The sequence below is a fragment of the Chroicocephalus ridibundus genome, chromosome 6 (genome assembly GCF_963924245.1).
Source record: "Chroicocephalus ridibundus chromosome 6, bChrRid1.1, whole genome shotgun sequence".
Taxonomy (NCBI): Eukaryota; Metazoa; Chordata; class Aves; order Charadriiformes; family Laridae; genus Chroicocephalus; species Chroicocephalus ridibundus.
In genome coordinates, this window is record NC_086289.1 from 5,637,380 (window position 1) to 5,661,346 (window position 23,967).

Genomic DNA, 23,967 nt, shown 5'->3' on the forward strand with positions numbered 1-23,967 from the left:
CTTTTTCTGTCCATGGATAGCAGGAGTAATTTCTCACAGTACTTGCTTTTGTATTAAAATATTTTCTAAAATTGTTTTTGTACGGGAAGTCTACCTGTCAGGCAATTACATCCCTCTCTTGTTTTTGCTTAGGCAGAGAATGCACCCAATGGACCAGAATGTGGCTATGGTTCTTTCCACCAGCAGTATTGGCTGGATGGGAAGATAATTGCTGTTGGTGTAATTGATATCCTGCCCTGCTGCGTGTCCTCCGTCTATCTGTACTATGATCCAGACTATTCTTTCTTATCTTTGGGAGTCTACTCTGCATTACGGTAAGGGGACATTTTTGTTATCTGGTTAGACATAATACTAAGAATTGATACTTGTTCCTAAACTTAAGCTTTTATTTCCAGGCTAAACATATACTGATAACACTATGTCTAGCAAAGTGTTTGGGTTTTTGTTTTGTTTTGTTTTAATTCTCTCCAGTTTCTTACATTCAAGGATGACAATTAAGAATTTTTTTGTAATGCATCTTTCTAGTTAGCTAAATACCTTTAAAGAATAAAAAAAACCACTCAGAAATGAAATACCTAGTTTTTATTGCCCCTGAAAATAATTTAGTATTGCTTGGTTTCAGCAGGAAAAGACCCTTTTTTGTTTGAATAGAAATAATTCTTCCTTTGACCTTTTTCTTAGCCCAGTCACCAAATGAAATTAATCACTTTTATAGTTTTGTGCATGTTAAGATCATAAATAATCGAGTACCTAAAAACCGTTGTCTTCTGAATTAGTAGTCTCCTGCTGTACTAGCACTAAGTATATTTTTCAGGGTATGTTAATCTCATTATCTTTGTCTTTAGAAAGCCTGATGGAGAGTAATCCTATGAATTTTAAAGCCTTAAATTAACTATCAACCTAGCCTTGCAAAACAGTAGGAATAGTGAGTAATGCTTTTCACTGTGAATAAGACTTGTGTGCTAAATTGCAACTTACTGTTTTTCTTCCATAAATAATTTTATGATTCCATTTTTATTATAAGGAAAAAAAACCCACTCCTAAATGAGTGGAAATATTTCTGCATCTCATTTTTTTTTTCTTAGCTTTTTTGCTTCTCTGTTTACATTAAGTAAGCTGGTCACAGACACGTGGTGTTCCCAGTGATGTTCTCATGAAGCAACTGATTTGAACCTCCTGCCAGACCTGTCTGCTTTCAAGTTTCTCTAGGTCTGAGAAGTTCTAGCAGAAGTTTTTACCTGTTGAGATAGTCTTTCAGGTATGAAAGAAGCGCTAGTTTGGTGAGATCCAGCTTTCTTCATTCTCCAAGGCGTCCCGTTGAGAGGCATCTTCTCTATAGGTGGACTTAGCAAGCTACTGTTTACTATTACCCACCAGGGTGGGTAAATTTGACAAGACTTTTGAAATATGTAAAGCACAAACACTGTTTTTAGGAAATACCTAGTTACTTCTTACCACAGTTACTTCGTGTACTTGCGATAACTAATAAAACGTGTGCATTTTAATCTCTCAGAAGTCTGAGCACGCATAATTTGTTTAGATTTTGATTAGGATCTTTTGATTTCCTAACAGTCTTTTATCTTTTTTTATTCTCCTTTTTGGTGTATTCTTCTCTCTGTAGTGGTGAATTTTGTGATTTCTGAATAATCTTTACATGAGTAGTTCAAATGCGTATGTCAAAGGGTTTTTCCCACAAAGCTCACTATTAAGTTGCTGACATCAGTCTAATGGTTTGTTGCTGCTGCAGTTGTTCCTCTCTATCTCTGCTCTATGCTGGCCTTCTAGAAACCATATATTCAGCCAGTTTAATTGAGCAGAAGACTGTTCGCTTTAGCAACTTGGTTAGTGAGCTGAGTTGTCTTGGTGAAGAACCTGTTAACACCAGAGCTGGTGCAAGAGTTGTGATGGAGCCACAACATGCAGCTGAGAATAGCTAGGGAGTGAGAGAGCAGGACCTCCTGCCACGTCTGGTAAGCTCGTAGTACATTTAAGTCCCAAAGTGCAATTTCTCCAAGTATGTCACCTTTAATAAGAGCTGATAACATTGCCTTCCTGTTGACTCTCCCCACCTTGTTCTAGAATGGTTCTTTATGAAGGAGAAACTGTAGAATCATAGAATAGAATCATAGAATCTTCATGGTTGGAAAGGACCTTTGAGATCATCGAGTCCAACCATACACACACAAATGAAAAAAACCCAACAACCTACAATCTCTGCCCTTCAGAGCATGCCCTGAAGTGCCACATCTAGACATTTCTTAAACACCTCTAGGGACGATGACTCAACCACCTCCCTGGCCAGGCTGTTCCAGTGCCTGACCACTCTTTCAGTAAAGCAATTCTTCCTAATATCTAATCTAAACCTCCCCTGCCACAACTTCAGACCTTTTCCTCTGGTCCTGTCATTATTCACCTGGGAGAAGAGGCCAACCCCCACCTCTCTACACCCTCCTTTCAGGTAGTTGTAGAGGGCAATGAGGTCTCCCCTCAGCCTCCTCTTCTCCAAGCTAAACATGCCCAGCTCCCTCAGCCTCTCCTCATAGGACCTGGTCTCCAGACCCCTCACCAGCCTGGTAGCTCTCCTCTGGACACGCTCCAGCACCTCAGTGTCCCTCTTGTCCAGAGGGGCCCAGAACTGAACACAGCACTCGAGGTGAGGCCTCACCAGTGCCGAGTACAGAGGCACCATCACTTCCCTACTCCTGCTGGCCACGCTATTCCTGATACAAGCCAGAATGCTGTTGGCTGCCTTGGCCACCTGGGCACACTGCTGGCTCACGTTAGCATCATAGAAGAGTTTCAGTCAGAAGGGACCTCTGGATGTCATCTGGTCCAGTTCCAGCACAAATCAGGGCTAACTTCAAAGTTGTTGTGAGCGTTAATGGAGCTGTTGTTGCATCTCCAGTGGTCTGTGTCTAAAAGAGTCTGAACTGTCATTTTTCTGAGGCATTCAGTGGCACTGACAATTTTATAAAATTAATCAGAATTAACAAATGTAGCAAAAATGTTGGAACTCCTATGATTTAGAATTGATATTTTTTCTGTCTGTTAGTGATCTAGATTTTTAGAAGTATTTTATTACATATGCTAGATACTTGAAATTAGACGGATTATATTATTTTTTTCATGAGGTGAGCACATAACAAAATACTAAGTCCTCCTACAAGTTGTTTTTTAGTATTTGTACATATCACCTTACTTTGTGTCATAATAGACTGACATAATCCATGCTTATGAATTCTTGAAATGATTTTAAATTTTCTACATAATAAATTTAAAACTTTGTTGGCGCAACATGCGTGTGTGGCTCATCTAGTGAACAAGCAGCTTATAAATTCTGCAGCATTTAAGGGCAATAAAAATGAGTTCCCAACAGTCGTAGTGGGAGCCAACCTTCTTGTTTCAAAAAGATGAAAAAAAAAAAAATGAGAGTTAGGGAGGATTTAGGAAGTTGCAAAGGAATCTGATACCTTCAAAGCTGTTGCCAATTTTACTCCGAGGAGGTTAAACTGCATTGCAGCGCTGTCACTTCCACTTCATGCTACTTTGAGAATTTTTGCTGCCGAGTCGTAGAAAGGATGGGATTTGAAGATCATTTGAAATATGTAGGCATGTAAGTAAAGAATGAGGGGAGAAGAAGCTACTTGTGAAATACCATTCTTACTAAACGAAAAAAAAAAAAATCACAAGAAATATTGAGTGATTCTTATTTGCAGGAAAAAGTTAAACCTTCCCCCTACTACCTAAAATCATGAATACTAGACAAGCATAGTATTCATAATCTGTGTTTTGTAGGAGGGACAAGTACTTGACCTTCTTTTGGAACTGGCTTATGTTGCACTGAAATACTAAGTCTGAATTTTGTATTGATGAAATGAATATATGTCTTCCTCACTAGTTGACGACTCTTGCCAAGCGCTAACAGCCGTTCTAACTCGTTAGATATGTACCATAACTGAAAGCTTTACAAAAAGGTGATTGCAAGTCTGTTGTAGTCCCTTTTCCGTAGGGATTTAGGCAGAATGAATACAGGTAGATGCAAGTTATGCTTTACAGTGACACCTGATTGCTGCTCCTCGTTTAAAATGATGGAGTCAGAGGATTCTCTTGTGCTGGATCACAGTACAGACTCCTGGATAAAGGAAAGAGAGGGACGCTTTAGCATTCCCCCAGTAGAACGTTGCCCAGAGTGGGGTCGGCTGAATAGATAAATGAAAGATAAAGCAGGAACTTGAGTTAAGGGTCCTTACTTAGGGCGTATCACTGGAGACCATCGGACATGCAAAGACACGGGCAGTAGTTCCAAGCAAGCTAGCTTTGGTGGCACGTGCACTACTAATTCACTTGCACGAAGCTTTGTTGCCCGTGGTAAGACTTCTGCTGCAGACCAACTCTTACCTCATTACACCATGGTCTATTTACTTCACTTTCTGTTCACTTTGAGTCTTTTTGTTTTATTAAATCAGGCGGTGTAGGCCAATTGGAAAGAGTTTTTAAGAGATTTTGAAATACAAAGAATGTTTTTTCCCTGTAGTGTTCCAGCTTTTTCAATTGCCGAAAGGTATTCATTTAATTACTTCCAGGATAATCTGCATGAAACAGTCAGGTTATTTAACTTTATGCCATGTCTTAAAGATTACGTATATGAAGAGCATGTTTGTAGATTTTTGGGAGTACATAAATCTCGGTTCTGGATTCTGTTGTGTTTACCTGGATTTTCAGATACGGAGTAACTTATTTCTAGCCATTCGTCTCTTGGAGTGGATGTATATCGATGCAGAATCATCATGGACCCATGATGGTCTTGGCAAAATACACTCAGCTGAAATGTTAGGTTTTCAGAGTGTTTAAACATCTTAATTACTAACTTAATAATAAGTGATTAAAAAAACCTCTCAGTATTTGTACACGCTTCCTGTTTGCACATGCTTATGTCCTCTTATCCCTTTGACACTGAAAGTAAGAACCAACAGCCATATTTTTTCAAACTTGGTATGGATGTGAACCGCTAAGTTACAAATGCTGTAAAAATGAGCATTATGTTGGACACACTGGCAGAATCTTTGTAATAAAACTTGTGCCAGTGAAATTAAAAGCAAAGTTATTTTGGAATCCATTGACACATCTCTTTCAGAATAAATGAGAAAATCATACAAACAAACATGGGGTAGATGACAAATGCCTTCTGTTGCATAAAGATGGATGTTTTTACATATAAATTGCTAGAATGCAAATAAGAGAACAAACAAGAGGCTTATCTTTGAATCTTGTGTTTCAAAAATACGGTGATGTGTCTCAAGCCATTTTAACCAGTCTGTCTACAGTAACTGGGCCAGATTTCTGTAGAATTCCAATGTACATGAATATTAACGAGAAACCTGTTAAATAGAGGCTCTTAATCACTTCTATTTGAATTTCAGGTCAGTTAGTTGGCAGGACAAAACACAAAAATGAAAGTATTTTTAATCCTGACATGGTGTTTTGCATTTTGGTGATCTGTTTGTTTGGTTTTTAAACATTAATTTTTAGTTTATTATCTTTGGGGTTTTTTAAGCATTAGTTTTGACTTTATTATCTTCATTTTTTTATTTGATAGAAGTCTAGTCCGTTAAATAAGTCAAGAGCCAGGTAGCTGTAAAATATTTCAATATCAAGAGGTAAAATGAATGTAAGAACTGTATTCAAAAGTAATTAGTTTCTTTTTTCCTTTCACAGGGAAATTGCTTTTACTAGGCAACTTCACGAAAAAGCTCCTGATCTCTGTTTTTATTATATGGGTTTCTACATTCATTCATGCCCCAAAATGAGATACAAGGTAAAGTGTGTTTTTACTTATTTCCTTGGTGTACTATTATTCAAAGCATTTGACAGTGTTCATAGTAATACAATATTTTGTAATTGTCATTTTGGATTTTAACGTAGACTTTATACGGTTAAATTTGAATGTTGGTTACTATTTAACTTGGCTTAGGATTTTTATTTTTATTTAAATTTAGCTGCATGTGGTATTAGTTACAAGTTGGCGTAAAAGCTGTTCACATGGAGAGGTATTCAAGGCTGGCAGATAATAGTTTGTCATTTGGTTACCTGGCTATCTCATGTTTACAGCATATCTTCCAATAGACTAAAATTCTGCCTTTTTTAGGCTTGCGTATTTGTGGAACTGTTGCTTAGTGACTGTAGGCAGCGATAACATGCCTTCGTGCTCTTGGCCGTACTTGGCTTTTTCCTCTTTGTTTTTTGTTAGAGATAGGGGACTTGCTCTGCCAATCAGACCAGTGAGAAGCTCGGTTAGCTGCAGCTTTGAGCCAGGTAGCAGAGTTTTGCAGAAAGGGTCAGGAGAATCCACAGAACATTTAGAATAACCAATCTGTCGCCAAACCTCCTGTGTGTAACCACTGCTAGCTTTGACTTTGTTTAGCCCTGAGTCTCTAAGGGTGTCTCTCTTCTGTGGTTCTTACATCTCATGAAGGTCGTATCTTTTCTTTGTAAATGTATCATTGCTTTTTGAATATTATGATATAATTTCGGAGTACTGAACGTTGATAGAAATTTGCTGAACATTTACACGTAACCAAATATATCTGTTAATAATGTGGAAAGATACAAAGCTCGTGAAATGTAGAGTAAGAGGTGCAGTGTTTGGTTTTTTTTTTCCCTTTTCTCTTTCTCAGTGTGCTAAAAAACTGCAGTGTTTTCAGCTAGTTTCCAAATAGCCAAAAAATTGTGAGGCTCATTGAAGTGATGGTTGTGAAGGAAAAACCATTTCAGCTTTATTGTGGCCTGCGCTACAGGTGACCGTCATGATTCAGTCTTCTGGAAATAACAAACAACAAATCCCTCCCTCTCCTTTTGTTAAAGACTTTTGTCTCGCTCCTTTCCCCTTTCCCTTCCCCTCCCTTCCCCCTCCCTTTGTCAACTTGAGTTTGTCATCTACATCTGCTGGCCAAACAAAGAGAATGCTAACTTTGAGAGAAGCAAATGAGTGAGTTGGAAAACACTGCCTCTGCCATCGAAATCATCTTAAAGGCTCTCTCCTCACCAGTTTGAACCATAGGTTCTAATTACTTGTTCTTCTCTTTGGAAATATTTAAAAGTTTGGGATGACTTGTTCATGTTGAGACACTGCAACTTACCATCCCTTGTCTATTCTGTAAGCTACACAGTTCAAGACTTGCAAAAAATGCATTTCATTTACTAGGGCACTTAAGAAAAGACACAAATCTGATTATAATGGCGACAAGCATCCCAGTTGTGAAAGATATCAATGCTAAGAAAATTTTGGGTTCAGCTGCTTGTACTAAGTTTTAAAATGTGAACTTTGTATACATGGATTAAACAAAGCTCATACATGAGTGAATGTATTAAAGTTGTGAGGAAACTATTAAAATATGAAGATTAGGTGCTGTAAGATTGGGAGCTAACTTCAGTAACCACTATACGTTTGTGTTAGTTATTATAATGAGGTATCTCTTCTGTTGGGCCTGTGGTGTTATTTGAAAATGATTGCATCAAGAATGTAAGATTCTCACGATGCCTCTAGTTTTCATTCGCAAATAATAGAAATTGAATAAATTGTAGCAGGAGTATTATAACTTATTTTTTTCTTCACAAAAGCTCCTTTTCCTCCCTTGCTTAGACTTAATGACTATCTGATATGACTGTGATTCGGTAGAATATACATTTTAGTCTTCTAGAAACCTATACATGTCAAATGCGCTTAGGTAATTAAGCGTGGCCCAGTATGAGCATTACCGGCGCGGGGGGCAAGGAGAAAAGGAAAGCCTATACCTATATATTTACAGCACACACAGTAGCAAGTAAGTAATGCTCTGTGTTGGGACAGTAATAATTTAATAAATGAATTGCAAGGGTTTTGATTTTATTTAATATTTCTTTTTCTGTGTATATTTGTTTTAGAAGTGGCCAAATTTAATGCAATTGAAAATCAGGTTGACATTAATTCTGTAGTTCCACTTCACCTTCACTGAAATCGTACGTCAGAAACAAATTTTAAAACTGAGTTTTGAAATGCGTCTGATAATGCTGCTACTCTTGTGAAGTGATTGGTAGTGGTAAAGTGGGGTGGGTAAGTACCGATTTTTGTGGATTACGTAATTTCAGTAATGCCTGGCTGACTGAGAGGCGTTACATGTTGAAGACTTTGCTTTATTCCAGTTTAATAGAGATGTTAGACGCTCCCTGCCCTTAATGATACTAGTGTGGAAGAATGACGGGCTGTAGGTAACTGTTGTTAAAGTGATGTCAGGTAAGCAAATTAAATGAAGGAAAGAAAAGGAAGGAGCTGAAGAACTGACCACTGTTTTTTCTCCTCTGCTTGGAATTTTCTTTGCAAATTATTTGTCCAACGATGCTTGGAAATGGAGGCAAGGCACAGCATCACTTCTTTATATATGCAGTGTCTTGTGAAGAACATATGCATGCTATACTTACTTACAGTGAAGTCACAGGATTTTTGAAATCTTTGAAAATTTTCCTCCTGCTAGTCACAGATTGTGAGCAGTAGAAATGCCTAAGCTGACATTTGTATTTGATTTATGATGGAAACACAGTACTACTGGTTTGTACTGCCCAGCTGCCTGTCTTCCTGCTGATTGACGAGGGATAGCTGATAAATTGGGGTGTATAAGGAACAGTGACTTTATGATGTCAATTTAAGGACTTTGACAATGGAGTAAAACACAGTCTCCTGGACAAGACATGGTTGGAGTAATTGGGGATCTGTGCAATGAACTGTTGTACTCCTATTTGTGCACATGAGGACGTAGCTGGGTGTTTTGGTTTTAAATGCACGTGACTCCTAGATTGGAGGTATAGACATCCAACAGCAAGCATTAAAGCCTTGTTCTGCATGGGTACTTTCTTGGAATGCAAATTGTAGGCATCTCTTCTGGATTCTAACTTTCGTGTGTATGTAAAGTAACAGTCAAACATTGGTTTTTAAAGCATTGGTAATAGGTGATCATATACACCAGTGACTGGGCCACATACAGTAGCAGCTTCTCCCTTCTGCATCACATCATCTTGGTTATGTTGTGTGCTCAAAGGAGGTCCGAGGCATTGATTGACTATTTTGTTCAAGTATTTATTTTTTAATAAGGCTGCTAGTATGCTCGTTCTGCTTTTCATGCAGTTCTTCTTAAAATGATATAGATATCTTTAGCCAAGAAAGTTTCTTTGAGCAATCACCTTTTTTCTACGGGCAGAACATCACACCAGTTGCCCACAGCCCAACTGCGCCGTGCAGCCACTGAATGTTCTTAGCTGCCGCTGAGCAGGTCAGGGGCTGAACTGGCAGAGAATACGTTATCGGACCTTTTCATCTAAGCATTCTGTTTCATCTAAGCATTCTGTTTCCAAGAATGGTACAATTTTGGGCATAAATAGTATTTAATCCCATGGGAGATTGGAGGCCTGAGTGTCCTGGAAGAGGATGCCCAAGTCAGGATTCCTGTGGCTCAGTAACAGAGCTGGAGAATTCTGGATTATGAGGCAGGAAGATAAATGGTTAATGAGTGTCATCCAGCCCATGGGTCAGACATAATTATGGAAGTTTTTAAAAATAACGCTCCCTTTTGACTCACTGTTCCCTTCCCTTTCCTTTTGTTCCCGAACAGCTTGCATTTGATTGCAATTTGATTTTAAAACGATGGAGTATTGGTGAAATGACTTAAGCTGGGGGAAGGGAATATATTGCAATATTAGGCTGGTTTTTAGTTCCCAGCTTCTCTTCCATTTTTTTCCCATGTATGGGTTAATATTTATGAGCTGGTAAAATAAAATCTACATTAAATTGAGACAAAGGGATTTCTGTAGTCCTATTAGCTATGTTAATATGGAAAAATGCTATGAAAAACCTTAAGCAATGGCTTTGTTCCATTTTTTCCGGGTAGGTTAGGGTAATACAAGATTAAAATGGTTTTCTGAAGAAATTCACGACCTCGTGGTAAAACTTTTCAGGCTCTGTTAGATGTGGTAGTTCTAATGTTGGAAAACATTCTCCTGGAAAATTTTCCAGGACTCATAAGATGCAAAGTCTTTTTCCTAATGCCTTTTGGAATCTGTGATAAAATTTTAAGTATAAGAAAGTACTGTGCTTTATGATGGTGTTGGTCTCAGGCTTGCTTCTCATGTGTTTAAGTACTACAGCTGTACTTGTTAATGCTTTTCCGTTAAAGATGGTTGTTTACAAACGTGTTTATAGTTAGAGAAATAAAAGAAGCACCTTTAGTGAACAGGCATATCAAAGAGTTGCTTGAGAGGATCTTGGGTTTTTTTCCCTGTATATTCTGTCTGTTTTATTCCACGTCTTTCCAAGTAAAAAAATTTACTCCATGGCTCGATGTTATTAAATTCACATTTTTCCAATCACCACTGAACTCTTTGAGATCCTTTCTGTTCTTTCCATTACAGTTTTTTGATACTGATTTTGAGTCTTGCGGTGGGTGACACTAAATAGATTTTGGGTTTGTGCTTCTGGTGTAAATAATAAGTGTACTGGCTGCCGTGCATTTGCTACTCAGACCTCTGTTGACCTTAAATCAAGTTCTCCTCTAAGTTCTTGTATTGGAAAGGATTTGTTGGTGGTGTTTTCTACGCGAGTTTCCTTAGTTCTGCGTTTTCTGAGTTTTTTTCAGTGTCAATATTTGCATGCAAATACTGCAATTGGAGCATCTGTCCTTACTTGTTTTGGTCAATGATCTTTCCCTGAAGCCGCTCCGCCAACCTTATAAATAACTATCAGCGTACTTTGAAGTGCGTAAGAGATTTAATGTCTTCTCGCTGTGTTATCTCTGTGTACCATTTTAAGACCATTCTATGATGTGAAGAGGTGTTTTGACTGAAATCTTTATCCAGACTTGTAGGCAGGCCAAAGTAAATGGAATTCTTTCAAACAGTCTCCTTTGGTATCAAGGCATGGCCAGACTTCAGATAGATGGAACACTAGAAAGGGTTCTGAAATGTCAGAAAAGAAACAAAAGGCTGATTCATCTGTGATTAATCATTCTTAAACTAAATACCTCGGACTGACTGTGGTCGTAAGCGGTGCCCCTGGAATTTTATGGCACTCGAGAGCCAATTTCTTTGGCTGCTTTCAGGAATTTCAGCATCGCTCCTCCTGCGGCAGTGAAAGGCATCCAGTGGTAGCCTGGGCTTCCACGTCCACGGGACCCGCAAAGGTCTGGCTCATCCTTGCTTATCCTGACGCTTTGGCCGTTTGTGACTGTGGAATTTAGTTAACCTTTTCAATGAGCTTGGATTTGCTGTGTAAGCAGAAATGTGTGAGGGAAAGAGACTTAAAGTGACGTGGCTTGATGTGATCCTCTATGGTTTTTGGGGGATAAGCACCCGCTGTTACGGATCCGCCACTGAGCAGCAGATGGCTTTGCAAAATGTGTCACTAATGCCACACGAAGAGTCGGCGTTTTCATACCTCCATGCTTGGTCTCTTTATTCAGCATGTATTGAAGTTGCTACCAGCTGTCAGCCTGCTTTTCTCACTGGTATTACGGTTTACCTTGATAAAGGGAAAAGATGATAAGCTGAGAGTAGTTTGGAGGATTGGCGTTGCTCTGCTCAAGTCTGTTAGCACTTGTTCTTGCGGCTTTTCCAGGATTAATTTTGTCAATTTATAGGAATAAATATGCATTCAGATTAGTACAAAACGTAATTATTTTGTATAAACAGGCCATAAATAAGGAATTAAATATTCTGAAAAGTCAGTTCTTGTTATAGATTGCCAAGTTGTTGCTTGCAATACCGTTTGGTAATAAAGAACTGAAATATCTCGGTTGAAAAACCATTATCTACACTATGAAAGCAATAAAAGTTTTGGCAATGCAGTGGTTCTGCTTTTTTGGCAAGACTGTTAAAAACAAACAACAAAATAATAAACAAAGACAAAACCATACAATAAGAACGACAGTAATAATGCCCTGAAAATTACAAGTTACAGAAGGGGGGCTAAAATTTTGGTTTTTCTGTATGTTGTGTTAGCATTACTTTTAACTGCCTCTCTTCTTCCTTCCTTCCATTTCGCCACCAGATTTCCCCACTGGCCAGGATGCTCCTCTGCATTAGCGTCAGCACTTAAAATCGAACGTTAATTCCTTTGGAGTTCTGAACTTATCCCATGTGTTTCTTCTAATGGTTTAGGTTAGTGACTGAGGGAAAAAGACTACTCTGAATTATACTGGAGCTTTGGCATTAAAACCCAAAGGGATTTTGAGAAGTCTTTTAAAGTGGCTGGCCGAGACTTCCAAAAGTATTTTGGATGATTGACTCTGTGTCCATGTGTTAAATGCTTCTGAAAATCAAGTTGCTTTAATATTCCTTCAAGTTGTAACTTGCGCAAAAAGTCCTTGTCTCTCTACATATATTTTAGCAAATGTGTTTTGACTCGAAGGTTGGCTGGCTGTTTCTTCGATCTTATAAGTCATATGCCACATTTCGGATTGCAGCATCCCTTAGCAGCTTGCTGCTTCCCCACTTTTTTCCCCCCCTTTTTTCTTTTTTAATTTTTCTTTTTTTCTTTTGTTCCTTTCTTCCATAAAAGCTTTCTCCTTTCATCTTTCCTCGTCTGGAAGACTCTTACTAACTACTTAGAGCCCACACTGAGTAAATGGCACTAAATATGTTCGGAGTAAACAACTATGAGAACGTGGGGCAAATAAAAAATACCATGGGTGAAAATAATTAGTTCTTTAGTTCTTGTTGTACTGCTAGTGATAAATATTTCAAAGTCTTTCTTATTTACATTGAACAGCATATTACGAAGTGTTGGGGGCCGCTTTCTAGGTTGCTTTTCTTTTTTCTTTAAGACATTTCTAGTCAGGTTGTGGAAACTACATGATAAGCATCAAAAAACAGGAATAAGGGGATGATCAATTCTGGGTGGCAACAGTCGTTAGTGAATGCTGACAGTGCATTTCAACTGGAAATATAATTACTAAAAGCAGAATATCAGTTTCCATATTTTTTTCACAGCAGGTAAAAGATAGTGAATGCAATTAATTCTTTTTTTCCGAAGGTGTTATTTTATACTGTGTGTAATTGGTAAATTATTATAGTTTTTCCGTGGTGCAAGTGTTGAAGCTGTGCCGAAGTTCACACAGCGTTTGAAGGGTTAAAACCAGTCGGAATCCCATTTTTCTACTAGACGCAAACACAGGTCCCAGCCATGTCTTTTTTTCTTAACTTTATTTTTCCTTTTAAAATATTGACAGTCGGGACTTATTTTTTTGTCATTTAGAACTCCCTTGGGAAAAATGTGAACATGTCCCTGGGGCTTTATTTTTCTAATTTGGGAAATGTGGATTTCTTTTTAGTTGTTTACTTGAAGTTTAAGGTGGTTGAAGTGTAGCAGAACTGAAGTGAAAATAATTTGTATATATTTATGCCTAATTTTATTATTTTAGACTTTTATCGGGGCTGAAAGAAATGTCTGTTGTATAGGTCCCAGCCGACCTGTGGAGCGAACAAGTCTCTTTCTTATTAACATACTGCCCCTTGAGAAAATAAACATGTGTCCAAAAGCAGAAATTTTGGGGTGGATGTTGTACAAGCTTGGAAGGAATTGCATCTGAAAGTAATTTTCAAGAGTGAAGTTGTATTTGTGAGTCACGGGCTTTCTACGGTTTCAGCTGTATACCTGCAACTTTTTGGTGGGTCTTTGATTGCAAAAAAAAAACTTCCTCAAATTGAGTAAACTTTTTTTCCCCGGTGCTTTACTTCTCTGTACTGGAGAATAAATAGGAATGGGTCCTCTTAAAACTATCCATTTGTTATCTTCTGTATGAGGCTCGGATCAGGTTATGTTATTTTCATGCAGTTCAAACACGTCCCTCCACCCAAACCCAACCAAATGAAAAACCCCAAAAAGAACCAGTTCCCATCTAGGTTATTTCAGAGAAATATTCAAAGTCATATACCGTGTCTCTTAAGTAATTCCAAATATGAGGTGATTTATGAGACTTGAATATTGATGGTGTATTGATTTTGACGATGATGATTTTGATGCTACTAATGATTTTAATATCTACCAGTAAAGATTCTTTGTTCTGTGTACAACAGGGATACGTTTGTGCATAAGGAGGTACATATTCAGGATTTGCAGTTCAGAGGTTCTGAAGAATAAACATAGAAATGTGATAGAGATGGTATTAACTACCTACACATGCACATCAGCGGGGATAAGTTCTATGCCTTTTACTTGTTACAGGAATTTTATTAACTTGGGACAACTTCCCTATAGCGTTTCTTTAATAAATGTGATTTCATTAATGTGTGTGGCTTAAGTAAACTAGAATCTACTCTCATTTTCATAAAAGCACAAGAATAAAAGGTATGGTTTGTTAAATTGTGGGCCAGTTCTGTAGCAGTGGATGAGTTATTAGAGGTAACTCGCCTGTCTCTGTCAAAAGGAGCTGCTGAAAAGATTTATTCAAGATCATGTTAATAAACCTGAGACAAAGCATCTTCTGAATGATAATCACTGCTAGAAATTTATCATGTCTAATTCATGACTCTGTATAGTCTTAAATTCGCTGCTTATTGCTGACTTGTACTAAATCTTATTTGAAGGCTTATTTGGAGGCTCCATAGCAACCATTAGCAATTAAAGCGTGACCTGTAAACTGCGAAATACGTAGACAAGAGCTGTGGGTTTTCTTTGGTTGGGGCTTTTTTGGAGGGGGAAAGATATACTTCACAATTCATGTGTCAAATTTTTTTCCTTTATCTGAGGAATGAGGTCACAACCCACGTTTAAGAATTTTCCAATTATAATTCTATAAATCCGTTAGTCCTTGTTAGTAAGTGTAAGAACGCATGGAACTGAGCATCTTTTTAAAGTTTCTAACAAGCAAATGAATTGCTGTAGTGCTGCTTTGTCAGCTTCATTTCTTGTTGATTTAATAATTTTTGGATGGTTGTCAAACAGCAGTTAAATTTTTTTACTTCTGAATTTTTGTTTCTCTACCTGTCTCGTCGTGTCCCAAGAGGGAGTGAATCTGAATATGCAGAGACGTGATGCCGTGATGCAAAAGGCTGAAACGCGTTTATGAAGATAATGCTCTTCGCTTTTCCTAACATAGTCTCTGTGTGAAGTTGTTCGTAGCTATAACATTGGGCAAAATACCAAAGTTCTTGTGTCCTGGAGAAAAATCAGGCCCTTAAATCTGTCACTGAAGTGTAAGTCATTGAAACACTGCTAAGTTTTATCTGTGCACCACGTTTATTGAATCTGGCAACACTTGGAATATTGGATCTCTCATTTAACTTCAAATCCGATTGCTCTTTTTGTGTTCTTTCTTATCTTTGCTATTTTGCTGATTATATTAGCTCTAATTAGGCAATGTTACCAAATGGAATTTATTTGGTCTGAAAGCCAGGAACTTCTGCTTTTCCTGGCTCTGCCGTATTTCACCTTGTGGTCTTTACAGTAGGAGCTGGCTGACAAGTCAGTTAATCTACACAAGAGATGTTTTTTCTCCAATTTTCCAGGAAAGATTTAATGGTAGATACTTCAATGAGGTCTGGTTTTACTAAGACCTCATTAATTTTACAGAGCTATCACAGTACACTTCTCTGAAGTGTTACATTTAATCTAGATGACAATTCATTATTTTGAATGATTATTTTCTTTGTCTGAGCTTGTTTAGCTGGTGACTGTACTGAGTCTCCAAGTCAAAGTGTATTAATGAGGGTCTATTATTTATCCTCAATCCTGATATTAAACACAATGCTGCTAATGATCTAGTTTGCAAAAAGTTTAGCATCAGTGTTTGGGAATGAGAGTCCCAGACTCCTATAGAGAGGGGAATGATTTGGAGCCAGGAGGGAATAGCGCAGTCACAGAAAAGTAGCCTTGTCAAGGGCCACGGAGGATTATGTAGACCATCACCTTACTCCAACGTCGGATCAACTATATTTGTGTTCACTTCTAAGACCTGTTGGATATCCGTGTGCAATGGATATCTCCATGCGTTGGTGGCTGTATTCCTGCATATTCTTGTGCTCTATTAGTCTTCCCATTGATTTTTTTTTTTTCCCTTTGTGTCTGACCTGAACTTTTCTTCCTCAAGAATATTACATTTTGTCCTACCTATCATGCACATAACATTTTTTTTTATTTCTTCTTTTTTTTTTTTTCCAATACCCTTCTTTATAAACCTGATGGCTACTGTCAAGTCTGCATTTCTGTCCTAGAGAATGATGTCCGAAATTAAGCCTTCTGTCTAAGGCCCTCAAATGCAGACGTCAGCTTCTACCATTTGTTTCTACAACATGAGTTATTGCCTTCATTGTACTAAAGAAGAAAGTAGACTCTGGAGGCAGGGAGAAAGGGTGAAAAGGAGGAAAAAAGTGGGAAGTGTGTTGAGTACGAAGTTTTCAAAATGAGCTAAATTGGGACTTGGGCTGAGTTATTTTTTAGTGTCAAGGTTGACTAAGTGACTAGGAAAGCACATGTGTATATGCTCTTGAGTCTCTCGGTGCTTCGTTCTGGTTTAGCTACGTCTCTGTTAAAAGTTGTGTTTTTCTTGCTTTCGGGACAGAATATTGCATTAAACGAGGTGACAAAACAGAGGGTTTTATGGTTGCTCCTTACAGTGCCTATGGAGATCTTTGGATGAGTTTTATCATCCTTATTATAGTAAATTATTATTTATAGTATTATAGTAAATGCTCAAAGAAAATAATAAATTAAGAATAAGCAAAACCCAGAGCAGAGATGCATTAGTACTGGATTGCAGGTGATGGTAATCAACGGTGTTTTCACACCACCAGCATATCACTAGTAGGGGAGGAGCTTACTTTGTGGTATGCTGTGGTAGCCACCAACGTTATTCAGATGCAAATAATTTAAAAACACATGTATACTCTCTTTAATTGGTATTAGAGGCAGTAATTGAAGTTTGTGGAGTCTGGCAGGCTCTTGGATGGTGCTCTGTTTCCATGAAGACCGTCTTGAGGGCACTGGATCTCTGAGAGGTACTGCCCTGAGGTTTCCACTTACTACGTGAGACAGTTAACCACTACCGAAAACTTTATTTTGTTCAGTTGTTTTCAACTGAATAATTTAACTGTTTTAAAAGGAATGACTGAAACTGTTAGGAGTAGTTATTTGCTGTATTATGTGTGTAGGGTAATTTTCACGTTCTTACTAGTAAGGTTTCGAGGGAGTTGATCGTCTTTTTTAATAGAATATTATACTGTTTGCTTCCTTCCCCTTTCTTGTTTGGAATAAAAATGTTTTCACAAATAACACTGAGCTAGAATGACACAAAAAAAAAAGGAATGTGAAAACGACCCCATTGTCAACTAATTGAAGAAGAATGGGTTTGTGGAGCAAAAGCACACAGGAACCAATTTCTCTGTTCATCCCAACACAAATGCATTGTTGTTTTATGAATGGACAGAAGACAAGATGAGCTTTTTGTTCCGCTGATCCATTGATTTTATTTATTTATTTAAGATATTAAGGCTAGTGTTCTGAAGGGCTACTTAGTGCTAATATGGTCAGTAAGGTTGATCCATTATTTATTTTACAAATTTTTTTTTTTTTTTTTAACATTCTTTCTGTTTTGGTCTTTACAAGTTGGCATTGTGTGGCTTGCTATTAATTGTTTTTAATTATCTTCCGTTCAGGGGGAAGGGGAGGAAAGTGAGGAGATACTACAGTATGTTTTGGAGGGGCTTGCTGCTCTTTGCATCCTCCATTAATGTCATACAGTGGCAGTGAAGGACACTGAGTAAAAGGCTGTCGTGCCGCCTGAGAGCCAGAGATCCCGTCCCAAGTTCTGCCTCTACTTCTCAGTTTGGACAACCTGAGGATGCTGTGCAGGGACATCAGGTGGGAAGGTCTCCACAGGGAGAAGCTTTGGGGCTGCTCCACCACAATTCCTGCTAAATTAAGCATGGCATCGAGAAGGGATCCAAAGGACAGCACCTGAGCGGCCTAAATCAATGCAAGATGGTATTTTATGTGTTTCTCGTAAATAGTTGTGTGCTTCTAATAGAGCTCAATTTGTAAGCCCTGACTGAAACTTTATTTTAGAAGATAAATGGGTTTCTTTCTCAGAACTGTGTCTGTTTTGCTGTTTGTTACTGATGATGGTTTAATGGATTTATAAGCACAAAATTATTCTCTATCAGTGGGGGGTGGTAAAGAAACTCCGTGCATTAAATGTCTTCTTGACCGCATTGATGACTGAATTGTTAGTCCTCAAATGCCTGTACTAACAGCCCCACCTTCCGATGAACTTTTTAATGATAGTATGTTTACCTCCTTTACTTGTGATGTGGGAAGAAGTTAGGGTAGTTAGGGTGATGATCCAAGAAAGAAGATGCTAATATTTCTCAAGCCAATGTCCATTAAGTTGGAAAAGTTGCAAACTGCCACGAAAGCATCTAAAATCACTGGTACGCTACAAACTAAATTCTGTATAAGATGGACTTTCTTTAATCCTCATGCCTCTGTGGTGGTTGCATGAGCAACAACAAAAAAGAATGAGTGTGAACCTTCTCCTGAGAGTCTCTTAAAACTGCAGATATTGTTCCTTCCCTGAGATTTATGAACTCTTTCTGGGTTTTCGGCCAAATCTCTGACTCTGGGCTGCGTTAGGTTGCTTGGACTGTGCAACCTCAACAGAAAACTCTAAAGGGGCAGCTGGAGACCTTCTGCAGGGGGTCGTGGTGGAGCTGGAATGTGCCACGCTTCTGCCAAGCCTCATCAGCACAGCAGCCTCCCGGCGCCCACTGCCAGCTGCTGGGCACCGAAACAGCTTCAGATGCCACCAAGGCTGAACAGGGGGCAGAAAATTTAGAAAGATTTTTTGTGTGTGTGTGTCCTTTAGATGTGTAGATCTGGACTAAACGATTGTCCAGATTGTCAGTATTTATTGGCATGTAATGCTAAGTATTCATTATACTTTGCTCTCTATTTTAGAAGTGTGTTAAAAATGCACGGAAGTGCATGAAACTGCTTTCACGTTTCAAGATGTGCGTGCACGTGAAGACAGCGTGGAGCTTTATTGATTTTAAAATAAAGCAAGGTGATTGCCTGGGCAATTTTTAATTCTTTGAACTCTGAAAAGCGAGGATTATAAACTGTTCAAATGTCAACAAAGTGCTTGATTTTTATAAGTGCAGTTCTAATTTTAATACTTCCCTAATCCTATATTTGGATATATATTTAATATACCCTTGAATTACCAGGTTTAGGTATGATCAGGACTTAACATAGCATATGGTATACTTACTGATTCCAGCCCATTTGTCTTCAAACTTGTTTTCTTCTGCGAAGGTGATTATAAAGAAAAAAGAAAACAGTTTCCAAACATCTGGCATTAAGAGAAAACTGAAGTGTTGATGTTTCAGCTCAAAGGCTTCGGGGATATATAACGTTAAACAGCTTGTTTTCCTAAACACGCAAGTAGACATTTGTGTACTTTTTAATGGTAGTAATTCAGATGAAAGCATAATGAATCTCTTCTAACCAACTCTGAGAGTAGTGTTGGGCACTTTTGCAGAGCGTCTACATTGCTAATGGGCACCAAAGCTGCATGCGGAATCACCGCTACAGAATTTGCTAGTATAATTTCATTTTCTTCAGTTTTGTATAATAAAAATGGGCTTAATTGACAAGAATTCCAGTATTATAAGTTTAATATTTTGTTTATGATTAAGGAGACAGAATTCATTAACATAAGGAGGAGTTTGAAAACAAGTCAATGTCAAAAAGAACATGTTGAAAGGATACAATTATCTTTACTGTATTATATCCTCAGGCAGTTATTATTCCCTGCAAAATAGCCTAACAAAAATTCAATACATCTCTCTAGCCGTATTTTCTATGGCTTATTCCTACATTTGTTTAGTGTTCCTATATTTGGATCCTTTTCCCACTTTCTTATATTTAGTGCGGTCCCAGAGGGACTCAAATGTATTGTAGCCCAGAACCTCTGGGGTCCTCCCAGTTTAGTGTTTCTTCCGCTAACTAATACAGCCACAGCCTGGTTTTCAGTTTCGAGTCTTAAGGCGGAGACGATGAACGGAAGCTGGTACGGGATATGGTGGCAGTTCAGCTTCTGCTTTCTGCGGCATTGGGGGTTTTGGCTCTTTATAGTAGGTGTTTGTGTGCGCCATCGGGAGGTGGGATGCCCGGCTGCTTTGCTTTACACATTCCCAGTTTTGAAGACGGCGTGCTATCTCTGCCTTTTTGCATTCTGTCTCATTTTGAGGCCGTTCAATAAGGGGTTTCGGTCCAGATGTGTGGTTTGTGGGCTCCACGTGGTGAGCTGGTCCCAAGGTGAAGCGGGATGCTCTCCCGCTGAGACCGAGCACAGAGAGACCTTGTTTACAAATTCTCTTCTCCCAGCAAACAAAGCCAGCTTGTTTAACAAACACTTGACAAACAAAACAGACCTAAAATTAGATGGCTTATTTCATGAATGAAAATTTACTATGAAAATAAACAGTTTTAGGGACAACAGAAGAAACTTCTTTTAAAGTGCACTTCTTTTGGTGGTCTAGAATTTTTGTACATATACGTGTTGATACTTTGTACAGATTGCTCTTGCTTTACTTGCTGCTAAGGTTTAAGTTCTAACACGTGCTTGGAATACTGTGGTAAAGCGAGCCTTTCTATTTAATTATTTATTTTTTAATCTGCAGATGTAGGGGAGACAAGTAGGTTTAGATTTTCTGGCAGATGTGTGTTACCCTATCCTGATAATATGAATTGTAGACATACAAAAACACTGAGACTTATCATTGCCTTATTTTCTCCTTCAGGTTTTTGGTCTGAATAACACGTTTGTCTGTGTTAAGGATGTGTTAACTTGAATTTTGCAATATTATTTAGTCAAGATCCTGCAGAAATTAAGTTTTTACTAATAAGCTTCCCTGTGCTTTTTTCTCCACTTTGTCCTACAACTTTAATCTTTTCTGCTATCCTGAGATTGCTGTTAACACCTATTAGCATTTATTACCACTGTTGTTGAAGTCGTTTCTTCAATGCTGGGTTGTGTATATTTCAGTGTTGAGTGAATAAAGGTGGCTTTTACTAGGTTTTTTTATTGCTAGACTCGAAAAAGCATATCAAGTGTACCATACATTAATAGAAAGCCGTCAAGTTAAAAATCTTGTGCTCTTCTGAATTATTGATTCAGAGTATTATTTCTTGTTCTTCGATGCTTGAAAGCAAATAGAAATGAAAAAAGCTGGAATGACAATTTGTAAAGTGACATTGTTTTTCAACCTGATCTAGTTGCATAAATACTGTAAATGCTTCTGAAATCTCACATAACATATCTAAAGCCAACGTCTTGCATCTGAATTCTTAAGTAGTATATTTCAACTGGTGAATATCAGTGTTTCACAACTTGAGAAGCTGTCAATTAGTCTAGTATTTATTATGTCTTCAAATATTCCACAGACTGAGTCAATAGCTGAGCACGAAGGTGAAGTATGAAATTATTTATTCAGTATAAGGCTACCATCAGACCAGACTTTCCCGGGTAGGTCTTATTTTCTTGCCCTCTGAGTCTTGTCTGGATAGATTTTTTGGAAAGTTCTGTGTGTTTCTGGCTGAGTTTTTGGAAACCACGTTTGAGACAGAAGCAGACTTTGTGAAAGTCTCATATTGAGGTGGTATTGCCGGTGGTGAGGTGGTGGCTGTAGGTGGTAATGGGGAGATAGATCTGACCTGTAAGGCTTAGCAGAAGAAGGGACACTGAGTCGCAAGTGCTAGTCTGTGCTCTGAGCGGCTTGGGGGGCTCGTGGGGGGCTGCAGTGGGATGAAGGGTTGAGTTTTGGAGCTGGGAGAGGTGGTTTGTGGCTCCAGGGAAAACTTGTTGAGGAGAGTCGTTGAAGAAATGCTGGGAAAGATGGGGAAAGCTTGGACACTGAAGGTTGCTGGGGAAAGTGGTACAAGGTCTTGGAGATAACCACAGTACGCAGCAACTGTAATGGGGAGCTTGATTTGGAGATAGACATAAGGCAAAGAATTGTCAAAAGGGTTACAAATATGGAGAAATTCATGGACAGGATGTGTTATGTATAAAAAGAACAAATTGGAGACTCTATACCTGAAAAGTAAATACTGTATCTTGCTGTAGAACGTACCTGCTGTTCTCTTGTGTTGTCTTTTAGAATTATTCAGGGTCTTTATTGCTTTAAAAGATGGGGGAAAAACAGATCTGAGTTGAAAGAGGGGAGTTATAGATTAGATGTCAGGAAGAAATTGTTTGCTGTGAGGGTGGTGAGCCCCTGGCCCAGGTTGCCCAGAGAAGCTGTGGCTGCCCCATCCCTGGAGGGGTTCAAGGCCAGGCTGGACGGGGCTTGGAGCAACCTGGGCTGGTGGGAGGTGTCCCTGCCCAGGGCAGGGGGGTGGCACTGGAGGGTCTTCAAGGTCCCTTCCAACCCAATCCATTCTGTGATTCTGTGATGATTCTATATGAGTGAGGGTAGCAGGTTTAGCCCCTATTTTCTTTTTAATCATCACAAAGGATTCAAAAGCTAATTTGCATTGGTTTACTTTTTGCTACGTTAAAATTGTGGTCAATGTTTTTAAAAAATAAAAATATGCACGCTGCCCTCACACCTATTCCTCTTGTGCTGGTGGTTTAGTTCTGGTGAACGTTAATGTTCTGGTTCCCTGTGCAATTGTACAGAAAAATATTTTAAAACATGATCACTTCCATTTAAATTCTATCAATTTAATTCTGTGTCTGGATTTTTTTTTTTTTCCTATTAAATAAACATGGTCTGTAGTGTTTTTACTTTGATAACTAGAGAGTAGAAGCCTCTCTTACAGGGCATTAATTTAGCTTTCCTCTGGAGTGTGTCTATAAGCCGCTTAGATGAATGCGGTTCTTTTAGATATGGGTCCAGCTAGTGAGGTATTAATGAATGTTTAAAGCTATTTGATATCAGTGTGACAATTTTGTGTATGTAAGTACAAAGCCTGAGTATGATATATTAGGTTGTGCATATTTTTCTTGTGATTATGTTAAATATAAGAAAATAAACTTTAATACTTAATTTCATACATTTAATTTAACGAACTCAAAAAATACTGTCAGTTTATGGCAACTCCTCAAGAGAAAGATATGGGATCCACATGATTGAAACACTTCTTTTTTTTTTTTTTTTTCTCCTTTTTTTCTTTTTTCTTTTGCTTCTCACAGCTGCCAAAATAAACTCCTTTTGAGATAGACCTAAGTCAACATAGTTGGTGTGTCTCTAATGAAGCATTCCTCTTGAGGCCCCTACTTGGGTTTTATCTTTTTGTCGTGGCTTTTATAAATCTCTCTTTCCAAGTTTAATGCTAGGGTTTCCTTAAGAATTTCTGCAGCAGATTTAAAGTAAACAAGTTCCATTTCACTTATCATATGATTTTTATTCCCCAAGACCTTTGTTTTTTGAAGTAAAAAGACAATGTGCGTTACATTTTTTTTTCCTGTAATATACTTGATATTTTTTTAAGTTATCGAAAAAGTTGGCTAAAATTCAGAGAAACTAATATTCATCAAAAGTACGAGCTAACCTTGTCTTTCTTATTGTTTTCCACTCAGACTTTCTCAAACTGTGCTACTTTTTTTAGGATTCTTGAGTAGCTTCTCTATGGGCAAGACAGATACCAGCTTCCAGCTTCAGAAGTACATCCGTGTGGTACCATCTTTAATTAGCTTGTTCCCGACTGGATGTTTAATGGCAATTTCCAGTAAATTTTAACTGGCTTTCTATATTTTATTTAAAATCACAAAATCCTGGGTTTTTTCCTTTAAAATTTTTGAACCTATGGCTGTTTTCATTTCATATGGAATCTCAGTCTGTAAAGGTGTACAAATACACCCCGAATTAGAAACATGCTTTAGAATTTCAGTCTTGTGTTGATGCCACTATTCCACCAGTTTAGTATCACTGATACTAAATATTAGT

At 38.2% G+C, this 23,967-nt stretch overlaps 1 protein-coding gene across 4 annotated transcripts in view; it reads left to right on the forward strand.

Moving 5' to 3' along the window:
* The window catches only part of ATE1 (arginyltransferase 1), an 88,122-nt gene that overhangs the window by 30,273 nt on the left and 33,882 nt on the right, over positions 1 to 23,967 (forward strand). For all 4 annotated transcript variants that reach the window (XM_063337685.1, XM_063337684.1, XM_063337683.1 and 1 more), the window contains exons 9-10: positions 133 to 314; positions 5,716 to 5,815. In XM_063337685.1, the coding sequence (XP_063193755.1) occupies positions 133 to 314; positions 5,716 to 5,815 (282 nt within the window). The remainder of the gene's footprint in view (positions 1 to 132; positions 315 to 5,715; positions 5,816 to 23,967) is intronic.